This window comes from Brassica napus, chromosome A7 (genome assembly GCF_020379485.1).
Source record: "Brassica napus cultivar Da-Ae chromosome A7, Da-Ae, whole genome shotgun sequence".
Taxonomy (NCBI): Eukaryota; Viridiplantae; Streptophyta; class Magnoliopsida; order Brassicales; family Brassicaceae; genus Brassica; species Brassica napus.
In genome coordinates, this window is record NC_063440.1 from 15,950,171 (window position 1) to 15,970,023 (window position 19,853).

Sequence of the window (19,853 nt, forward strand, 5' to 3'; positions counted from 1 at the left end):
ATTCAGTGTACTAAAGAATACATCATATATTTTATATACATTATACTAGGTGATTTTTCCGTGCTCATGCATATGTATAAATATTTCTAAAGTAAATATACTATAATAATTAATTGCTATTTATTTTTAATTTTAAATTAGTTTATAATTTGTATGCATCATTTATATTAATAATATTATATTACTTTAATTATACATAAGATTTTATATATGTTATATCTAATCGGTTTTGTTGTTTTTACGGTCGATTTAGTTATTATTTGGATAAATTAGATTGCATCTCTGAATTCAACTGTAATATTTTTTATTCTATATATTAAAATTTTGATTAATTTCTTATTTGAATTTTGGTAATTGTTGTTTAGAGATGTAAATATATTTTATGAAGATTATGTATAACTTAAGTTGTATTGTGTTTAGAATGAAATAAAAATAAACTAAAGTGTATTATTCCAAATTACATAAATTAATATAACGATAATATTCTAAGTCTCATGCATATATATATATATATTTTACAATAAAAATAAATTGTAATAGTTGGTTAATATTTTATTTTCATTTTTAATATGTTTTACGTTGTCCTATGATTTATATTTATAAAATAAATTAATATTCTTTTAAAATTATATATTCTTATCGTAGTTAAATATATGATTTTAGATATAAGTTGGATTAGTCGAGTCACTCATGTTGTGACTATATTGAGTTACATATATTCTTTCAAATTCAAAATGAATTATAATTATTTTTATTATAATTAAGTAAAATCAAATCAGTTTTATTTATTGTTTAAATGTTCATGTATTTTCATAATATTTATCAAATTACATTTTGATGTTTAAAAAAAATAATAATAATAAAGAGATGATCAATAAAAAGTTACATGCATAAGTAGCTGATACATTTTTGGAAGCTCGTGAACATATATCAATATTTACAATAATTAAAATCTTTTATAAATTCTAAATAACTTTATGCCTTTGGTATTTTGATTATGGTTCTATTAAGTTCCACAAACATAAAAACATAAAATTTAAAAAAAAATTTAATATTAAGAAAACAAATAACTTTAATAATGATAAAATATAATATATCTCGCTCATAAACTATTTTGTAACTATTTGATCAAACAATGTTTATTTTAAAAAAAAAAATTAGTTTTTTAATATATCTCTTAAAATAAGAATACTACATGCATTTAACACAAGTATTAAACCAAATCGACCCAAAATTTCCATATCAGCGACATGAACATGTTGCCCTCAAGTTTATAAACAAGAAAACATAGGTTAGAAGTTCCCATAAATCTTGGAGCACCAAGGATGATATTACACAATAAGCCCAAGTAAGAAAAATTTGAAGAGAGTTCAGCCACTTGCGTCAGTCATATCATAATGGTGTGGGTAAGCAACAAAGGTGACTGCTCAGAACCAGCAACAGTTCTGGTTGAATCCTCTCTTGATTTACCCCAAATCACAGTGTAGAAGCCTAAGCTCAAAATCACTGATCCAACGACACTGCATATGAAGTATGGATGCAAAGTGTAACTTGGCATAAAGAAACCATGTAACTCTTATAAGATTTAATTCCTTAGATAGACACATGAAGATCAATCTATAGATAAATTCTTCTGAGTGTGCAATTAATTAAGGATGATTGTGAAAGATATAGTACCTCCCTAAGTAAAGTGCATCACCGAGAAAGATAGAACCCATAGCGACTGCAATGACAATAGACAAAGGCTTGAACAAGGATATATAGACTGGACCTTTCAGATGAAGACCCCAAGTGTGTATAACTGAAGATGAAACTAAGCCTCCCTGAAACAAAGTGCTAAAATCAGAGCTGTGACTACTTGAAGTAACATACAAGGTTTGATTCTCACCGAGAACATGACTGAAGCGAGGGGGAGACCCGGTTTAAGCAGAAAAGAACTCAAGTCTTTTGTAGCAAATAGACACACAGGTGCTGAGATTAATGTTGCGCATAAATTGTATAAGAAGACTACATTTATTTCTTCAGGGTATACCTCCATGATCCGAGTCTGCAATCATATATGAGCCTGAATTTAGAAATAGTTTTATGTGTCACCTACATATCCAAAGTCTTTTTCATGTACCTGAAGAATCAACCAGATTGAAACAAGCAAATATTGTGCAGCGATTAATAGACCTCCAATGATCCAACTTGACTCAGATATAGTCAAATGCTGGTCATGCGAGACGGTTGTTGATGAAGCTAGAATTTTGGGGCCTTTATAAAGAACAACAACCAAAGCACCAGACATAGATACTATCGTGCCAATGATTTTAGCCTGAGTCGCAGAGCTTCTTAACACGACTTGTTCCATCCTTTACAAGTCATCCAAAGGAAGAAGAACCAGTTAGTGCGAAATGATCGGATGCTAGTAAGCAAACCATATCTTTATCACTACACACATCGAAAGATAAAAAGGTGTAACCTGAAGATGATAGCAAGAGTGAAGGTAAAAGCTGGCGTGAGGTTACTGATAGCAGAGGCAAGCGTCGGGGAACTATATTCTAGTCCTTTGCAGCCAGCTACCACCGACATGAACCTGTTCCCTCTAAGTCAGAAAAAGTGTATAATATGAAAATACTCATAACTCTAGGAGTATATAGTTAATTACCCGACAAGTGCAAGTAAGAAAATCTTGAAGAAGACAGAAGATTTGGCTGAAGGTAATCTTCTTGACCTGCACATTGTAATATATGTTCACATTCTTTGAAATTTTATAACGATTTGGCTCAAGGTAATAAAGAGTAGTGTTAGGAGATCAAGTACCTTCTAAAGAGGAGGGAAAGTGGAAGAAGGACAAGTGTAGCAATGACATAATTGTAAAAGACAAAGACATAGAAGCTCAATCCTCTCATGGTCGCAGCCTTGAACAGTGTGTTGGCTCCAACCGTGACACACTCCACAGCCACCATTGCAGTGAATGGCACAACATCTCTGCAAAAATATCTCCATGCCACCTCTTCTTCTACTCCTCTTGCCATAAGATCTGATGTTCAGACTTTCTAAAAATCTCAGAAGTCAAAGCGACTTCATCAGCAACCATAGTAATTAAACCCAACACGTTTGCTAAATGCTAAATTAATTATTCTCAACTTGACCATACAACTAACATATTTATGATAAAAGGTCCCATTTTTTCCTCCATAACATATTATCATCATATGTTTGGTCATATGTCCCTTTTCAAAATCATTGCATGAATCAAAAAACATTAAACAGAAGATTTTTTTGACTCAAATTCTTATATAACCTCCAAACAATACTAGAAAAAAAAATAACAGAAACATCTTATACTGTACGTAAAATATAGACATATAAACATAAACAATGACCATATTGTAAAGGATCGTTATTGATAAACGAACAGTATAATGATTTCACTTGCAACAATCTTAGCTTAATGACAAGGCTTCATCTTCTACGACGTGTGTAAGCAACAAAGGTGACTGTTCAGAACCAGTCACAGTTTTGCTAGCATCCTCTCTTGCTTTTCCCCAAATCACAGTGTAGAATCCTAAGCTCAAAATCACAGACCCGATGACACTGCCCACAACACATACATGGAAAAGTCTGTATTGGTTATTACTTCCTTGAAATGCATATACGATATATATGGAGGCATATAGTACCTCCCAAGGTAAAGTGCATCACCGAGGAATATAGCACCCAAGATGACTGCAATGACTATAGACAATGGCTTGAACAGGGATATATAGACTGGACCCTTCAGATGCAGACCCCATGTGTGTATAGCTAAGCCAAATGATGAAAGCAAGACTCCCTGAAAAAAAAAAACAGTGTTAGCTTCTTAACTTAAAAGATAGTCACTGATTGAAGCGAACATATAAGGTTTGACGACGCTCACCGAGTATACAATTGCAGCCAGGGAAATATCTGGTTTAACCACCCAAGAAGTCAAGTTGCTTTCCGCAAAGAAACACACTGGTGCTGAGATTAGCGTCGCAAATAAGTTGTAGAAGAAGATTACTGTTATTTGTTCAGGGTATACCGCCATGACCTGAGTCTTAAACCACATACAACTATCAATTTAGCAAGAGAGAGACTCTAAGAACAACCAAAAGTCTTTTTCTGAACTTTTTTTTCAAGTGTCTCCCCCATACATACCTGAAGAATATACCAGACTGATATAAAAAAATACTGTGAAGCAAGCAAAAGGCCTCCGATCATCCAACTTGAATTGGAGGAAGTCAAATGCTGGTCAAGCGAAATGGTAGATGGCGAAGATGCAGCAGTGAGAACTTTAGGGCCTTTATAGAGCACAACAACCAGAGCACCAGATATGGATACTAACGTGCCAATGATTTTCGCCTGAGTCGCAGAGCTACTTAACCTTACTTGTTCCATTCTAGAAGAAAAGCACAACCAGTTAAAAATTACATGATTCGATGATAGTAATAATCAACCTCACATCCATTCCTATTCAACCAGGAGGTGGTGCTTATACATCTTCTAAAACAGAATCGAAAGAGGAGGAGGAGGAGGAGGAGTAACCTGAAGATAATGGCGAGGGTGAAGGTAAAAGCTGGGGTGAGGTTGCTGATAGCAGAGGAAAGAGTAGGAGAACTATATTCCACTCCTTTCAATCCAACTAACCCCGACATGAGCCTGTTCCCTCCATATTTTATAAATTCGGAAATGCTCATTAAAGGCCATAAATCTAGAGTTATATAGTAGTTAGTTACCCGAGAACCGCAAGAAAGAATATCTTGACGAAGACAGGAAATTTGGCTGAAGGTAGTCTTCTTGACCTGCACATAAATGTAAATCATATTGTTGAAAAAGGTATATATAGGGTGAGAAGATCAAGAACCTTCCAAAGATGAGGGAAAGTGGAAGAAGGACAATTGTAGCAACAACATAAGAGTAGAAGATATAGACATAGAAGCTCAATCCTCTCAAGGTCGCGGCCTTGAACAGTGTGTTAGCTCCAACCATGACACACTCCACTGAGACCATCGCAGCAAACGGCACAACATCTTTGCTAAAGTATCTCAATGCCACTGTCTTTTCTTCTGCTCCTCTTTCCATAAGATCTCTGTTGTCTATAGACTTTTCGGAGGTCAAAAGTGAGTTTCATAGGTAAGCATAGTGGGTTAACCCACCACGTTTAAGAATATATTATTTTATTTATATAAATATTCCAACTTGACCAATATTATAAAGCAAGGTCATTGGACGAATTGCGTGGATTATTAAAAAAAAGAAGAAAAAAACTAATATTTATTGAAGAAGGGAGGTGACTTCGCTGAAGGACGTAACCAAACCAATTCCAAACATTACACAAATATGTGATGAAGATTTTGGTAACATTTGTATTGCGAAGGTCTTTTTTGAAATTATTTGCACACTGCAATCATTTACAAATGAATAATATAAAGATGATCGCTTGCATCAAGCTTATCTTACTGACAAGGCTTCATCTTCTACGATATGTGTAAGCACCAAAGGTGAACAATGCTCAGAACCAGCTACAGTTCTGGTTGAATCCTTTGTTGGTTTAAAAGGGAAATAGATTTAATGTATGAATTTGCATTAACTCGTAAAATGACATTTATTTTAAAAAAACAAAATATAAAATATAAAGAGACACTTATTATAATATAGAGGGAGTATGATTTTTGGATTACTGAAAAACGTTTTTTTCTTTTTACAAATTAATAACATAAGGATTATCACTTGCATCAGTCATATCTGACTAACAAGTGTTCGTCTTCAACGACGTGTGTAAGCAGAAAAGGTGAGTTCTCAAAACCAGCAGCAGCTTTGGTTGAATTCTCTCTTGCTTTGCCCCACATCACAGTGTAGAATCCAAAGCACAAAATCACTGATCCGATGACACTACACACACCACATGAATGATAAAATATAATCAGGTATTACTTAATCAATAAGCTTATTCTAACATAGATAAAATCTTCATAACATGCTAGAAATGAAGAATATGAAAGGAACGGTACCTCCCAAGGTGAAGTGAAGCGCCTAGGAATAAAGCACCCATGGTAACTGCAATAGCAATAGACAATGGCCTAAACAAAGATACATAGACCGGACCCTTCAGATGCAGACCCCAAGTGTGGGTAAGTGCGCTGAACAATGAAACAAAGACTCCCTGAAACAAAAGGTTTTAGTTTCTGATCTGAACACATGGTCAGTAATGGGAGCATATTATAAGATTTGATGCTTACCGAGTATATGATTGCAGCCAGGGACATATCTGGTTTAAGCACCCAAGAAGTCAAGTCGGTTTCCGCCAAGAAACACACTGGTGCAGAGATAAGTGTTGCAATTAAGTTATAGAAGAAGACTACTCTTATTTCTTCAGGGTATGCTTCCATGATCCGCGTCTACACCATATACAGCTACTTAGCAAGAATGTGCCAAGAATAACCCAAAGTTTTTTAATGAAATTTTTCTAGTACTTGTACCTGAAGAATATACATGATTGATATAAGAAAATACTGTGAAGCAAGCAAAAGGCCTCCGATAATCCAGCTTGACTCGAATGAAGTCATCTGCTGCTGGTGAAGTGAAATGGTAGGAGGTGATGAAGATATAAAAGACGCAGCAGCAAGAACCTTTGGGCCTTTATAGAGCACAATAACCAGAGCACCAGATATAGATATTACTGCACCAATGATCTTAGCCTGAGTCCCAGAGCTCCTTAACCTCACTTGTTCCATCCTTATAAAGTCACCCAGGGAAGTAGAACCAGTTAGCGTGACATGCACGGTAATAAGATTGATTGTAAGTTTGTAATGATCAGACCTCAGAAGAAAATCTCAAACATTCCACACAAAAAAAAAAGCCAAATAAAAGGAGGTAGAACCTGAAGATAACAGCGAGGGTGAATGTGAAAGCTGGTGTGAGGTTGCTGATAGCAGAAGAAAGAGTAGGAGAGCTATATTCTATTCCTTTACAGCCAGCTATCTGCGATATGAAACTGTTCCCCTCAAGTTAAGAAAGCAAAACAACAAAAAATTCAGCAACACTAATCTATAAGCAGTTGTATACTATATATTACCCGAGAAACCCAACTAATAAAATCTTGAAGAAGAGAGGAGACTTGGATGGAGGCAATCTTTTTGACCTGCATGCAAAAGAAGTTCATATTCTCGAAAAGTTTATACTGGGAAAATAGTTGATGAAGAGATCAAGTACCTTCCAAAGATGAAGGATAATGGAAGAAGAAGAAGTGTTGAAACAAGATAAGAGTAAAAGACAAAGACATAGAAGCTCAATCCTCTCAAAGTGGCAGCCTTGAATAGAGTGTTGGACCCAACAATGGCACACTCCGCCGTAAACATCGCAGCAAACGGGACAACATCTCTGCTTAAGTACCTCCACGCCACTGTCTCTTCTCCAGCTCCTCTCATGATATATATGATATTGATATGATCAGTGGCTTAGAAGATTGATCTCAGAATGAGTTAAGTTGCAGTAATGGTGTCGGTGGGTTAAGTATTTATATGGTCATATTTAGCAACCAAGACACTTGGCAGAAACATGCGATTCTTAGCTGACAGTTGGTTGTAAAGAAGCGTTACAAAAATGATGAAAGTACCCACAAACCAAACGAATCAAATCAACCCACTATTGTGTTGTAAATTGTAATTTTAATATTATAAAGTTTAAACTTCTATTTGCTATGGTTGGTAACTTTAATATTTTCAGAGTTGTATTTTTTTGGGTGTAATTTTCAGAGTTGTATTGTTTTTGGGACCTCCACTTGTCATTATTTACAATGCATAATATTTACTTGCATCAATCCTATCTTAATGGCAAGGCTTCATCTTCTATGATGTGTGTAAGCAGCAAAGGTGAATAATGCTCAGAGCCAGCTACATTTTTGGTTGTATCCTCTCTTGCTTTTCCCCAAATCAACATGTAGAATCCAATGCACAATATCACTGATCCAATCACACTGCATGAAAACACATATTCGTTATTATAATTACTCTCTAAAACGTGGAGGCCAAGTTACAGAAGAAGAAGATGATGAAAAATAATTATACCTCCCGAGGTGAAGTGCATCGCCAAGGAATATAGCACCCATGGCTACTACAATAACGATAGACAATGGCCTGAACAAGGATATGTATACTGGACCCTTCAGATGCAGACCCCATGTGTGGGTAAGCCCACCAAATACCGTAACGAAAACTCCCTGAAACAAAGTGTTACTTTCTGAGCTTACCGGTTATATTACATGAAAGCAGATTGTAAGAACTGATTCTCACCGAGTACATTATTGCAGCGAGAGAAATATCCGGTTTAAGAGTCCAAGAAGTGAAGTTCCTTTCCCCCAATAAACATACTGGTGCTGAGATTAGTGTTACGCATAGATTGTATAAAAAGACAACAGTTATTTCTTCAGGGTATATCTCCATGATTCGAGTCTGAAACATATACATAGCTACCGAGTTTAGCAAGATTTTAATGTGCAACCTAAAAATATTTTTAACCAACTTTTCAAGTGTTTGTACCTGAAGAATATACCAGACTGATGTAAGAAAGTAATGTAAAGTAATCAAAAGGCCACCGATTATCCAGCTTGACTCTGATGAAGTCAGTTTCTTGTGAAGTGAAATGGTAGGTGAAACAGATGCATCAGCGAAGAGTGTGGAGCCTTTATAGAGCACAACAACCAAAGCACCAGATATTGATATTATTGCACCAATGATTTTAGCCTGAGTCGCCGAACTCCTTAACCTTACATTTTCCATCCTTTAAGAACCACCCAAGGAACCAGAACCAGTTAGAGTTACAAAAATAGCCTACCATAAAGAAAGAGGAGGAGGTGTAACCTGAAGATAACTGCGAGGATGAAGGTAAAAGCTGGTGTGAGGTTGCTGATAGCAGAGGAAACTGTAGGAGAACTGTATTCTATTCCTTTACAACCAGCTAACACTGCCATGAAACTGATCCTTCCAGATTAGGAAACTAAAACAAGAAAATTCCCATAAAATCTAGAAACATGACCATATATATTATTATTACCCGACAAGCCCAAGTAAGAGAATCTTGAAGAAGAGAGGAGACTTGACTGAAGGCAATCTTCTTGATCTTCATATATGTATAAACGAGTTCATTTTCTTGAAAAAAAACTTAATACAGATCATCAAAGAGTGGAGAAGCAAAGATCAATACCTTCCAAAGATGATGGAAAGTGGAAAAAGTATTAGTGTTGAAATAACATAAGTGTAGAAGATAAAGACATAGAAGTTCAATCCTCTTAAGGTAGCAGCCTTGTACAGTGTGCTTGACCCAACCGTGGCACACTCCACTGCAAACATGGCAGCAAACGGCAAAACATCTCTTCTAAAGTACCTCCACGCCTCTGTCTCTTCTCCTCTCATGATCGGTAGGTTCTCAGAAAAATAAACTCTCTCTCTTAGCTTAAATGAAGTTAAGAAAATAAGAAACAATCCTGTTGTTGGTTGATCAGTTCCACCACGCTTGGTAAATGGTTAACGTTTATCTTATTTAGGACAAAAATTATTATCAGTGAAAGACAATATGAAAATAGTTAAATTCCATAAATAGAAATCTAAGTTGACTTGGAGCAATACTACACACCACAAGAATCATATTAGCCATTATATAGCTCTCTCTATTAACCCATATTAGCTCAACCATCCAACTGAAGGATATAATAACTTCCATTCCATCATTTTCCTCCAATTATGATGATGATTGATAAAGACATCCAAAAACAAAAACCGAACCTAACTGAACCAAATTAACTAAAATAAAATCGAATTAACTAAAATAAAATCGAATTTGAATTGGTTTGTAAATTGATTGGTTTAATAAAACAGATAAACTAAACCGTAACCAGATCGCGTGTCCGCTTATCCAACGGTTAGATTTGGATTATAATTGGGCTGTGTGGTCCGACCCAGTACGGATCTTACATAAGACCAAAGACTTACGAAACCGTCATTTCTTTTGTCTTCGGAGTTGACCATCTGACATGAACTAGCTCATCTATGCACGTGGGCCCAAATCTAAAAGCTTCAATTAATTTTAATTTAATTTTGTTTTTCATTTTCAATGGTTTCACTTTATTTCCTTATTACATGTTGTTTTCCAACTTTGCCTCCCACTTCGAAAAATTACATCATCACTTTGCCATTTTCTTGTGGTTTTCTATTTCCACCATTAAAGCTCAACAAAAGAAAAGGTTAAGAGAAAGAGAGTGAGAGAGAGAGAGAGAGAGAGAGAAAAAAAAAGAGTTACTTTAACTCTCTTCTTCCTCTGCAAATCTGACAGAGGAGAAGAAGAACCAAGCCCTCTTTGATTAGGGTTCTTACTTCACGTGAATCTGTGGGGGCTTTGAGGTGAGTGTTTCTGTCGATGCTGATGATGTTATCGTCTTCTTCCTCCACTTAACTTGGGAGCTCTTGTTGATATTCTAACTCCTTTGTCTAGATCTTGAGATTGAGGATCTTCTTCTATGGTGGAATCTTTTTTCTTCTAGATCTTTCTCGCAAACATGTCTTGGGTTCGATTCACAGTTGAGCAAAAAGACGGCACCTTTGCGTACCCACCACCGCCACCACCACCGTCTTCTTCCGGTAACAGAATCAGCCCGGCGGTTCTATTCGTGATCGTGATTCTAGCTGTCTTGTTCTTCATCTCTGGCCTTCTTCATCTGCTCGTTAGGTTTCTCACAAAGCACCCTTCGAGGTCTAATAGATACCCAGAGATCTCAACCAGTGATGCTCTTCAAAGACAGCTTCAACAGCTCTTCCATCTCAACGACTCTGGTCTTGACCAAGCTTTCATCGACGCTTTGCCTGTTTTTCACTACAAAGAAATGGTCGGTGCCTCCAAGGAGCCGTTTGATTGCGCGGTTTGCCTCTGCGAGTTTACTGAGAAAGATAAGCTGAGGTTGTTGCCAATGTGTAGCCACGCTTTTCATCTTACCTGTATTGACACTTGGCTTCAGTCTAACTCCACTTGCCCTCTTTGTCGTGGCACTCTCTTCTCCCCTGGTTTCTCCATGGACGACAATCCCATGTTTGACTTCGATGGTTTAGGAGAAGACGAAGAGCGTGTACCCGAGAAAGCTGTGGAGATTCAAGAAATCGTTGTGGAGAAAGGGGTTTTACCGGTGAGGTTAGGGAAGTTCAAGAGGCTTGACAATGATGGTGCTGGTGGAGAGACTAGTAGTAGTAATCTTGATGCGAGGAGATGTTTCTCAATGGGTTCTTATCAGTATATACTCGGTAACTCTGAGCTTAAAGTCCCGTTTTGCAAAGATAGGCAGCGGCTTTCGAAACCTCAAGACAAAGAATCTCAGGAGCAGATTGGGGACTTATCATCATCATCAGAAGAAGAAGAGAAGAAGATTAATAGTGTTGTGGCTAAAGGAGAGAGCTTTTCGGTTTCCAAGATTTGGTTGTGGCCAAAGAAAGATAAGTTCTCTTCAGATGCTCAGAGAAGGTTGCCTTCTTCATCACTTAACGTTGATGATCTTCCAAAACTTCCATGGATGGAAGATCATAAGAAGCTGGAGAAGGACGAAAGGTAGTAGTAGTATCTTTTTTTTTTTTTTTTCCAATTTGAATCATGGATAAGGAATAGTGTTTACTGATTATGTTTTGGGGGTGTTTGCCAGTCATCTGTTGTAACATATTTGCTTAAAAGGTTGTTAATGATATGAGATCAAAGTTAATGGATTCCTAAAGACTGATTCTTTAGCTTTATTTTTATTATCTTTGCCTTTTTTTTTTCTTCACTTTAGAATCACTGCTTCTCTTCTTTTATTTCCTTTTTTTCAATATACTTTACTCTCTCAACAAATTCACTATTGCATATACATATCTTTGTATACATGGTGGTTCTTGATTACTTTTGTATATTTTTCTCTTAAGTTTTCTTGATTAGTGGTGGAATTTTAAGTGATATACACTCAATTATATGGATAGAAAACAAACTATAACTTTTGACTTGTGGTCACACACAATTTAGTCTTTGGTTTAGGTTAAGAGTTTTTGGCTCTTTGTGTTACCCAAAACAAAAAATGAAATCTTGCATAAACCAATTACTTTAATTTCAAAGTCTGTGGCTCTAATGGTTTATGTTGGTTGTTGTAGGGTCAATATGTTATTTCTGACTCCTAAAATAAAAACCATCACCCACTAGATTTTGATTGCATGTACATAAATAAGAACTCAAAAAATAAAAAAAATGAACAATTAGTCAAACTCTAGTAGATTTTCATATAATATATTTATTTAAAATAGTGATTGTAATAGCTTTTTAACATTCTTATTTCGCATATGTCAACACTATTAGTCTATTCAACCTCTGCCCATGTTTAGAACGTAAGCTTATAGAATACTAAGTCTTTCTCTCTTGGATTCTCATATTTTTACATAAGATTCGATGGCCAAACCCACCAGCCGAATGATTCATCAACGTTGGTGAAGTACTGGTCATTTGACAATGGAACTAAAGCTGTGGAAGAGCTCATAGTTTCATCATCACCTTTAGAGTTAAGCTTGCCTTGGTGGTTTCTTTGGGTTTGGTGTGCTGCAGGAAGAAGCATCTCAGTCAAAGTTAAGACCTGCAAACACAAAGTTTCGTAGAAGCATGTTAGAAACTGAGCTCAATGGAAAGCCATACTAAGAGGAGCGTTTGCTATTACTTTAGATTTGAGTTTGTCATTCTCTGAGATGACTGATTCATGTTTAGCCAGGAGGGAATCATAACAAGCCTTGAGAACATCGTAATCTCTTTCGATCTTCTTGATCTTACACCGAGCTTTTCGATTCTGAAACCAAACAGCTACTTGTCGTTGAGGCAATCCAAGCATTTTAGCTAGCTCAGTCTTTCTCTCTGGTTCCAATTTATTCTCTTCTTCAAAGCTCTTCTCCAACATATTCACCTAACAATTTAAAATAAAAATAAAAAATACTAAAAGTAGCAAAGACCGTTTCATTCTCTGACTCTTGTCTTATCATATACTTACTTGTTCAATCGTTAGTCGACGCTTTTTCTCAGCCGGTTGACTATCGATTTCACCTGTTGGAGCCGATCTTGATCTTGATTCTTGATCGTAATTGGGATCCATTGAGATGTTTAAAGTAAAAAAAGAAGAAGAAACTAAAACCTAAAATGCGGGATTATGTGATGAAACAATTCGTTAGAGAATCAAGATTTTGTGGCGGAAGAAACTCGTCGTCCACAACAATGTCGCCGGAGTTGCTAACAAACAGAGGCAAAGTCCCATCGTTTTTAAAAGAACAAAAAAAAAACAGATCAAGAAACAAGAAAATCAAGAACTAAAAATCAAGAAGAGGATGAAGATCAAAATGAAAGATGGAAGTTAATATAGTGACATTCCGAGAGAATCTTCATTCATCTTAGAGAATATATCAAGCTATTTTATTTTATTTTCTTGAGTTAGATTTGTGTATAGATCTTCGCGGGTAAAGCTTAGGAGGAAGAGTGGCGACTGTATTTATACTGAGAGATTTGGAATTACATTATTGGAATTACATTTTTGCACGTTACGCGGTTTGTACATGTAGTTTTGAATTTTTGAAGAATAAACGAATTGTTGGAGAACAAATAAAGAAAGTGACAAAAAAGAGAGAATAACTGGAACTTTGAAGAAGAAGAAGAAAATATACGGTTCTTCAAAAAGAAAAGAATTTAAATGTACGTAGCACATATTCATTCTTATCGTTTTTATCACTTATACAAAATGGTATTTTGTTCTATATTAAAAGGATTATAATAGCAACACTTCCAAAACGTTAAACAAAATGAATTTCTACAAAGACTAAAATTGGGAAACTTATCAAGAAACTTCAAACCAAAATGAATTAGAACAAATCAACCCAAAAATACTTCCAAGGGCATGACTGGTTTTGCTGTTATCATCCGTAAACGCAAAGTGTTATCACCCATTATGTGCAGTTTATGTATTTTTTTTGTTCAGATGAATTTTTACAAAGACTAAAACTGGGAAACTTATCAAGAAACTTCAAAACAAAATGAATTAGAACAAATCAACCGAAAAATACTTTCAAAGGCATGACTGGTTTTGCTGTTATCACCCGCAACCGCAAAGTGTTATCACCCGCTATGCGTAGTTTTATGTATTTTAATTTTTTTTTTGTTCAAATGTATTTTAGTTTTGTTAACTTTTCTATTTTATTACTATGTGAGAGTGGTTTGTTTGATTTTCCTTATTTTATATTTCTTTACTGATTTATATTTTCAATTATTTTGATATGTTTTCAGTAAATTCTTGGTATATTTGGTTCAGTTTTTACTCTATACCACATATTTTAGCTATTATAAAATAGATATACCATTTGTGAAGCAAAAATATAGTTGCACAACTATAGACTAACTAGGAATTTTCCTGCGCAATGCGTATAAATAATAATTTTAGTTATAAGAATAATATTGTTATTATTTTAAATAGTTTAAATTTTAACATCATTATTTTTATATTTTAACTTGGAGAAAAACATAAATATATTTTGTACTCTTCTTCTTTCTTTTTATTTGGTATATAACTCTTCCTGTTTGATTCTATTTAAATTTCAATAGAGTTGAAACTACATTTTATAAAAATAATTTTTGTATTTATATTATATTGTATTTATCTTAATTATATCTCTTACTCCTTAGTTTTAAATATGCCTTTATTTAAATATATAAATTATAATAAAAATTTAGATTTTTGTTTGTTTTAGTTAATAGACGTTAAACTTGTAAACATTAATATTTAATTAACTTAATTAACCAATAAATTTAAATAAAATTTAATCATTTTGACTATCAAAAATTTTCGTTTGATTAGTATTGCTTTAGTTTTGTGTTTGTTAATGTATACTTATATTGATATATAAGTTAATGTAAGAAATAGATGTAATTATATCTTATCTTTTATTAATGTAATATTTATCATTTTAGTGGTGGTATATGAATTTTTAGTTATTAATATATTTCAAAGATTATGCCAAAAAACTGGTATAGAAAGTTTACTTTAATGATGATGAAAGAGTTATTAGTTATTACCATATTTAAAAATATTTGCCGAAAAATAAGTCCTTAAAAAAATTATATATGTCATAATTACATTCATGTCATGTCATATTTTTCAAAAGCCATATCATTATTTTTCTGTTGAGAATGAATGTGGTGATGACACATATACAAATCACTTCGCAAATAATATCTAGAAGAGGGACTGATTTGAAATATTGCATGATTTGAATATATTACAATTTTCTGAAAATATTATTAGTTACATTCATTAAAAAGGTTTATTAACAATTAGGTCACACCAATATTATCAGAAATATTTCTTTTTACATATTTTCTAACTTAATCTTTCACTTTTGATTATCTTTAGGAAAAATGAATGTTTGATGTTTTACAGATATTCTAAATATATTTGCAAATCTACATTATGATCTAGTAACTGTGTTGAGTGAAGAAAGCATGTATATTATATAAGTAAAAAGCAATTAGCGTATGCGACATTCCTTTCTTGCAAATAAGCGTGTGCAAAGCAAGAAATTACCGCAAATTCAGAGTACTCTAGCTCGGACTCAGTCTGAACAATCACAACATTCTTATGTACAGAACCAGAAAGAGTAGAGATCTGAGCCACATTACCAATGTAATCGAGTCTACGCTAACTTCAACCTCTCCCAAGTTTTCTTTCCAATAGCATATTAAAAAGTGATAGATTTCAAATTTTAAGATACAAACTTCGCAAGATATATTATAGATGAACAAAAGCGTGTTGCCGAGATTTACATGTATTATGGAGAAAAATAAGCTAAGACAGGTAATCAACTCTACTTCTTCCAAGTCATCGCTCAGTATATGCATGTCTTAAATCGACAAAATGTAAACACATGTTGTAATGCTGAGATCTACTTGTACTTCTGTATTGATGACAAATTCCAAGAATAGTATTTGACACTCATAGAGATGATCAAGCTCCAAATGATTACACACCAGTGATCATAGCCTACTTGTCTAACCAAAACAATAACCAACCTTACTTGCGGTTGTGCTGGTGGTGGTTCTTGTGCAACAGCGTAGATCTGTGGCTGAGACATTCTATAATAGGGTTCCTTCAAGTTGAGCTTGCACAATGATATTTGTGAAGGAATCCACCTTGATTGGCATCAGTGACCCTTCAAGAGAATGGTACTACCCAAAGCCCATGAATGTAGTTTCTCAAAGTTGGTAAACTTACAAGTTAGTCAAATGGCAAGACAAAGACATTTGTTCAAAATTTTGTACCTATGCAACGATAAAATAAATATCATCAACTTCAGAAAGAGTTTCTTTTTTTTTTTTGGCAGAAGACCAGAAATATCCTAAAAACCTGTAAAGATCTCTTGAAAATTCTCAACCAACATAAGAGACATAATCCTAAGACATAGCTTTTTTGCAGCAAATTCACAATCTCATGTAAACGTCTCAACCAACATAAAAAAAATATAATCCTAAGACAATGGCATCTTTCTTACTTCCTCGAGCAAATTCACCATCTCCACTTCAAGTTTCACTCTCACTTCTTCAGTCATTCCTCCTTGAGATTTATCCACCAATGATATCATCTCCTCAAACTTCTTCTTCAAGTGTTCCATCTCCACAGTTTTTGTCTCTGCAGCTTCAGCTTCGCCTTTCTTCTCCCCTGCTCTCTCATTGGGATACTTGAGTCTGAATTTAATTGTGGAAGCAGAAGCGAAAGGAGAGTTCTCTTGTGAAGACTCAAAGGCTTTCTCTCCATCGTCCACGTTCAAGAAGGCAACACGGGCGCATAAGTTGGAGTCTGAAACATAGCTTCTCTCTTCATCCAAAGCTCCAAACTTTCCATAGATTTCAATAAGCGCTTCCTTCTTAGGTAGAGTTGAACCAGGACCAAATGTAACAAACAGCTCAGCTCCTGAAAATTCCTGCTTCTTAGTCTTTCCCTCTCTTTCCTTCTTCTCAGACTCATTCAGCGTTTCCTGTTCCTCAAACTTAGGCTTCTTACCTTTTTTATCTTTCTTCATTGACCCACTCGCCTCTTCTTCTTCATCCCCTTGCTTCCTTGATTTAGGCTTCTTAGCTTTCCTCTCTTTCTTCGTAGACTCTTCTTCTTCATGAGCTTTCTTCTCTGATTCATGCTTCTTACGCTTTCTCTCTTTCTTCGTTGACTCAGTCACCTCTTTGCGGGATTCTTCTACTTCATCAGCTTGCTTCTTAGATGTTGGCGTCTTTGGTTTTCTCTGTTTCTTTGTTGCCTCATTCTCTTCTTTTCCAGTCTGCTCAATCTCCTCAGGTTTGCCTGTCCCATTCATTTCTTCCTTCTCTGTACCTGCCGTACTATAACTCCCTAGAAACTTGCTGTTAACACCCTCATGGTATGTGAAGCTTCTGTAGATGGACATGAACTCTCTTACCATGTCCCTTGAGCTGCTGTCTTTAGGATATTCTGTACCAAGAGCAGATACACGAATCAGATCCCGAATTTCCTCAGTTGTAGCTCCCAATCTCAGAAAATCGACAGCGTTACTAAGCTCCTCTGACAATTCTTGATGGCCTGCACCATTCTCCAATAGTAATAATTCACCAGAGTTATGATCCTCTTCTTCCACCACCACGAGGCTATTACTCGCATTGGCCATTAGCTCTCCTCCTTGGCTCTGACTTGGAACTTCGGAAGATTCAGGTTCGGGTTTGGTCCTTTTTCTCCCTTTGGATGAAAAATCTGACAAGAACTCAGGCGAAAAGTACTTGCTGCTCTTCTTCCTCTCTCTCTTTGTTGTATTTTGTGTGGAGGTTCCGCCATTTCCAGCACTTGAAGCATCATCAACCTTCGCCCTCTTTCGCAGTGAAGCTAACGGAGTTGAATCATTATCAGCTTCATCCTCTTCTCTCTCTCCACTCCTTTCCTCATCCCTTTTCTTCCTCTTCCTTTTGCCTTTGCTATCTTCTTCAATTGCAGCAACTTCTTTCATTCTTCTACTCTTCGGATTGGTGGTGGTTACAAGTTCATCACTGCGCTTCACCTTTTTCCTACTCGACTTCCCCTTTCCATCCTCTGGTTCTATCTCAAATCTCACCTTAGCACAAGACTCATTCTCCAATATCTCAGCAATGCTCTTCTGCTTCCTCCTGTGTTGCAGCCTGTGATCAGGAAACCCTGAGCACTTCTCTAACGGTCTTTGAATCGACTCTTCAGGATCCAACGCTTCTTCTTCTTTTCCTTTCTCTATGGTTGAACGTCTAGCACCACCATCATCAAAGTCCTCGTCTTCATCATCATCATCATCATCATTGTTCTTGTCTTCAAGTCCCGGGACTGGTTGGGGCTCAGGAAACTCAGTCAGACCATATCCTCTTTTAGACCGAAAAAACGCAGACACCTTCCTTTTCACAATCTCAAGCTCAAGCAAACCGCTGAAACTAACCGTCTCTGCAAATCCTTTAACATCTTGAAGAATCCCTTCAGGTTTACCAACCAGCAAAGAAGAAATCATCTCTCTTCTCACATCACGAACAGCAACACCTTCCTTTATCCCAGCGTTCTTAACCACACGGTTATCAAGCTCCACTGTGCAATCGCGTATCAGTAAGCGCTCCATGTGTCTACCCATTTCTTCAACCGCCTCTTCCACTGCAGTTACAATGACCCTCGAGCTGCTTACGTTAGAACACTCTTTGAAACTCTCTGCAAACGGTTTCAACTGCGAGGGACCGCACCAAGCGAATGTCCCGTCTCCAAAATACGCAACGAGCATCTTCCCCTTTTGCTTTATCTTCAACGCCAAATCTGAAGCTTCTGATGGATCGTATATTTGACCTGGCCACCATGGATGATTCTTGATTTTCCCCCAAACGAAATCTCCTACATGGTATCCATGCTCTTCCTCCTCCTCTTCCTCCTCTTCTTCTTCTTTGGCCTCACTATTATCACTGACATCTTGCTTCAGCTTTAGCAAAGATGAAACTCCATTCATCACACAATCTTCGATAACACCAGACTCATCAACAACCTTGTGCTCTCCGTTTTCAGTAACCCTAACACCGTTCTCTTTTAGGGTTTTCTCACCTGAGGCGGCGACGTCGTTTTGTTTAGCTGACCCAGTTTCTGAAGAACTAGCTCTCGGTCTGGTCTCTTCAACAGTTTCCATCTCCATATTTCCCTAAAACATTCCGACAACAAAAATTCAGAAAAAGACAAACTAATTTTTCAACCGAACACACATAAACAATTCAAAAACCCTTCACCAGGAACGAGCAACATCTACAAAAACTAGGGTTCATGAGAATCAAACAACATCTCCAGAAACATAAACAAGTAAATCACCTGAATAATCTTAGCTCGAGCGGGGAAAAAAAAAACAAAACTTTCCAGAAGCGAATCCTTTAGATTTCTCGTAAGAACAAAACCCACAACGAGAAAATCAGAATCTCACGAGGAAATTCATTTCTTTTTTTTTTCTCTTTGGTTTGAAAGAGATAAACTTTGAGGGTTGTAACGCGGCGCAAATCTTTGGGAAATTAAGACACATAAAAAGGGTATTTTCGGTATTAATGGCTTTTTTACTTGTTTTAATAAGAAGAACAGAAAACAACAATTACTCAACCGGTCGCTTTCACGTTAACAAGCAGATGAGACAACAGCTGCGCGAGTATGAACCCTATAACCTACTCACTACATACTTATGTTGGTATGCGATACGTCGGTATCCAGATTCTTACGTGGCGGAAAAGGATTGGATCGTGTAAAGCACGGTAGCTGTTACACTAGTGGG

The 19,853-nt window shown here is 35.9% G+C and overlaps 7 protein-coding genes across 9 annotated transcripts; 1 reads left to right on the forward strand and 6 right to left on the reverse strand.

Moving 5' to 3' along the window:
- Positions 1–1,213: 1,213 nt before the first annotated feature.
- LOC106356659 (WAT1-related protein At5g40230-like) lies at positions 1,214–3,165 on the reverse strand. Its single transcript, XM_013796396.3, has 7 exons — positions 2,806–3,165; positions 2,651–2,716; positions 2,465–2,578; positions 2,123–2,354; positions 1,889–2,047; positions 1,678–1,823; positions 1,214–1,520 (listed from the first exon to the last, which is right to left on the reverse strand). Exons 1-7 carry the CDS (start codon positions 3,018–3,020, stop codon positions 1,388–1,390), a joined length of 1,065 nt encoding a protein of 354 aa, XP_013651850.2. The 5' UTR covers positions 3,021–3,165; the 3' UTR covers positions 1,214–1,387.
- Positions 3,166–3,245: 80 nt separating this feature from the next.
- On the reverse strand, positions 3,246–5,154 carry LOC106352682 (WAT1-related protein At5g40240). 2 transcript variants are annotated; one of them, XM_048736936.1, is made up of 7 exons: positions 4,871–5,154; positions 4,743–4,808; positions 4,552–4,665; positions 4,165–4,405; positions 3,905–4,063; positions 3,691–3,820; positions 3,246–3,582 (listed from the first exon to the last, which is right to left on the reverse strand). In XM_048736936.1, exons 1-7 carry the CDS (start codon positions 5,086–5,088, stop codon positions 3,566–3,568), a joined length of 945 nt encoding a protein of 314 aa, XP_048592893.1. In that variant the 5' UTR covers positions 5,089–5,154; the 3' UTR covers positions 3,246–3,565. The 2 variants fall into 2 exon arrangements, with proteins under 2 accessions (XP_048592893.1, XP_013647765.2); XM_013792311.3 differs by having other exon boundaries at positions 3,669–3,820; positions 4,871–5,152.
- A 496-nt stretch (positions 5,155–5,650) lies between these two features.
- On the reverse strand, positions 5,651–7,504 carry LOC106356660 (WAT1-related protein At5g40240-like). Its single transcript, XM_013796398.3, has 7 exons — positions 7,219–7,504; positions 7,082–7,147; positions 6,887–7,000; positions 6,486–6,741; positions 6,246–6,404; positions 6,018–6,169; positions 5,651–5,898 (listed from the first exon to the last, which is right to left on the reverse strand). Exons 1-7 carry the CDS (start codon positions 7,431–7,433, stop codon positions 5,742–5,744), a joined length of 1,119 nt encoding a protein of 372 aa, XP_013651852.2. The 5' UTR covers positions 7,434–7,504; the 3' UTR covers positions 5,651–5,741.
- A 149-nt stretch (positions 7,505–7,653) lies between these two features.
- Positions 7,654–9,727, reverse strand: LOC106356661 (WAT1-related protein At5g40240-like). 2 transcript variants are annotated; one of them, XM_048736937.1, is made up of 7 exons: positions 9,208–9,727; positions 9,058–9,114; positions 8,865–8,978; positions 8,544–8,784; positions 8,298–8,456; positions 8,073–8,224; positions 7,654–7,981 (listed from the first exon to the last, which is right to left on the reverse strand). In XM_048736937.1, the coding sequence occupies exons 1-7, from the start codon at positions 9,414–9,416 to the stop codon at positions 7,828–7,830; spliced, it is 1,086 nt and encodes a 361-aa protein (XP_048592894.1). In that variant the 5' UTR covers positions 9,417–9,727; the 3' UTR covers positions 7,654–7,827. The 2 variants fall into 2 exon arrangements, with proteins under 2 accessions (XP_048592894.1, XP_013651853.2); XM_013796399.3 differs by having other exon boundaries at positions 9,058–9,123; positions 9,208–9,722.
- A 436-nt stretch (positions 9,728–10,163) lies between these two features.
- On the forward strand, positions 10,164–11,777 carry LOC106352683 (RING-H2 finger protein ATL46-like). Its single transcript, XM_013792312.3, has 2 exons — positions 10,164–10,400; positions 10,492–11,777. Exon 2 carries the CDS (start codon positions 10,556–10,558, stop codon positions 11,594–11,596), a length of 1,041 nt encoding a protein of 346 aa, XP_013647766.2. The 5' UTR covers positions 10,164–10,400; positions 10,492–10,555; the 3' UTR covers positions 11,597–11,777.
- A 496-nt stretch (positions 11,778–12,273) lies between these two features.
- On the reverse strand, positions 12,274–13,515 carry LOC106352684 (homeobox-leucine zipper protein HAT5). Its single transcript, XM_013792314.3, has 3 exons — positions 13,040–13,515; positions 12,716–12,955; positions 12,274–12,634 (listed from the first exon to the last, which is right to left on the reverse strand). The coding sequence occupies exons 1-3, from the start codon at positions 13,139–13,141 to the stop codon at positions 12,440–12,442; spliced, it is 537 nt and encodes a 178-aa protein (XP_013647768.2). The 5' UTR covers positions 13,142–13,515; the 3' UTR covers positions 12,274–12,439.
- A 2,905-nt stretch (positions 13,516–16,420) lies between these two features.
- LOC106405971 (PWWP domain-containing protein 3-like) lies at positions 16,421–19,625 on the reverse strand. The gene is made up of 2 exons (XM_013846540.3): positions 19,406–19,625; positions 16,421–19,241 (listed from the first exon to the last, which is right to left on the reverse strand). Exon 2 carries the CDS (start codon positions 19,233–19,235, stop codon positions 16,554–16,556), a length of 2,682 nt encoding a protein of 893 aa, XP_013701994.2. The 5' UTR covers positions 19,236–19,241; positions 19,406–19,625; the 3' UTR covers positions 16,421–16,553.
- Between the last annotated feature and the right edge of the window lie 228 nt (positions 19,626–19,853).

Coding starts and splice junctions, on each gene's coding strand:
- LOC106356659 (XM_013796396.3), bottom strand. CDS start 3,020: ATGGCAAGAGGAGTAGAAGAAGAGGTGGCATGGAGATATTTTTGCAGA. Junction 2,579..2,650: donor TTCTTACTTGCACTTGTCGG/GTAATTAACTAT, acceptor TAGAGGGAACAG/GTTCATGTCGGTGGTAGCTG. Junction 1,521..1,677: donor GATGCACTTTACTTAGGGAG/GTACTATATCTT, acceptor CTTCATATGCAG/TGTCGTTGGATCAGTGATTT.
- LOC106352682 (XM_013792311.3), bottom strand. CDS start 5,088: ATGGAAAGAGGAGCAGAAGAAAAGACAGTGGCATTGAGATACTTTAGC. Junction 4,406..4,551: donor ACCCTCGCCATTATCTTCAG/GTTACTCCTCCT, acceptor CTTTTCTTCTAG/AATGGAACAAGTAAGGTTAA. Junction 3,821..3,904: donor TGGCTGCAATTGTATACTCG/GTGAGCGTCGTC, acceptor TTTTTTTTTCAG/GGAGTCTTGCTTTCATCATT.
- LOC106356660 (XM_013796398.3), bottom strand. CDS start 7,433: ATGAGAGGAGCTGGAGAAGAGACAGTGGCGTGGAGGTACTTAAGCAGA. Junction 7,148..7,218: donor TTATCCTTCATCTTTGGAAG/GTACTTGATCTC, acceptor TTTTGCATGCAG/GTCAAAAAGATTGCCTCCAT. Junction 6,405..6,485: donor CAATCATGTATATTCTTCAG/GTACAAGTACTA, acceptor TATATGGTGTAG/ACGCGGATCATGGAAGCATA.
- LOC106356661 (XM_013796399.3), bottom strand. CDS start 9,416: ATGAGAGGAGAAGAGACAGAGGCGTGGAGGTACTTTAGAAGAGATGTT. Junction 8,979..9,057: donor CTCTTACTTGGGCTTGTCGG/GTAATAATAATA, acceptor TGGAAGGATCAG/TTTCATGGCAGTGTTAGCTG. Junction 8,785..8,864: donor ATCCTCGCAGTTATCTTCAG/GTTACACCTCCT, acceptor TGGTTCTTAAAG/GATGGAAAATGTAAGGTTAA.
- LOC106352683 (XM_013792312.3), top strand. CDS start 10,556: ATGTCTTGGGTTCGATTCACAGTTGAGCAAAAAGACGGCACCTTTGCG.
- LOC106352684 (XM_013792314.3), bottom strand. CDS start 13,141: ATGGATCCCAATTACGATCAAGAATCAAGATCAAGATCGGCTCCAACA. Junction 12,956..13,039: donor GTCGACTAACGATTGAACAA/GTAAGTATATGA, acceptor TTAAATTGTTAG/GTGAATATGTTGGAGAAGAG. Junction 12,635..12,715: donor ATGACAAACTCAAATCTAAA/GTAATAGCAAAC, acceptor TTGTGTTTGCAG/GTCTTAACTTTGACTGAGAT.
- LOC106405971 (XM_013846540.3), bottom strand. CDS start 19,235: ATGGAGATGGAAACTGTTGAAGAGACCAGACCGAGAGCTAGTTCTTCA.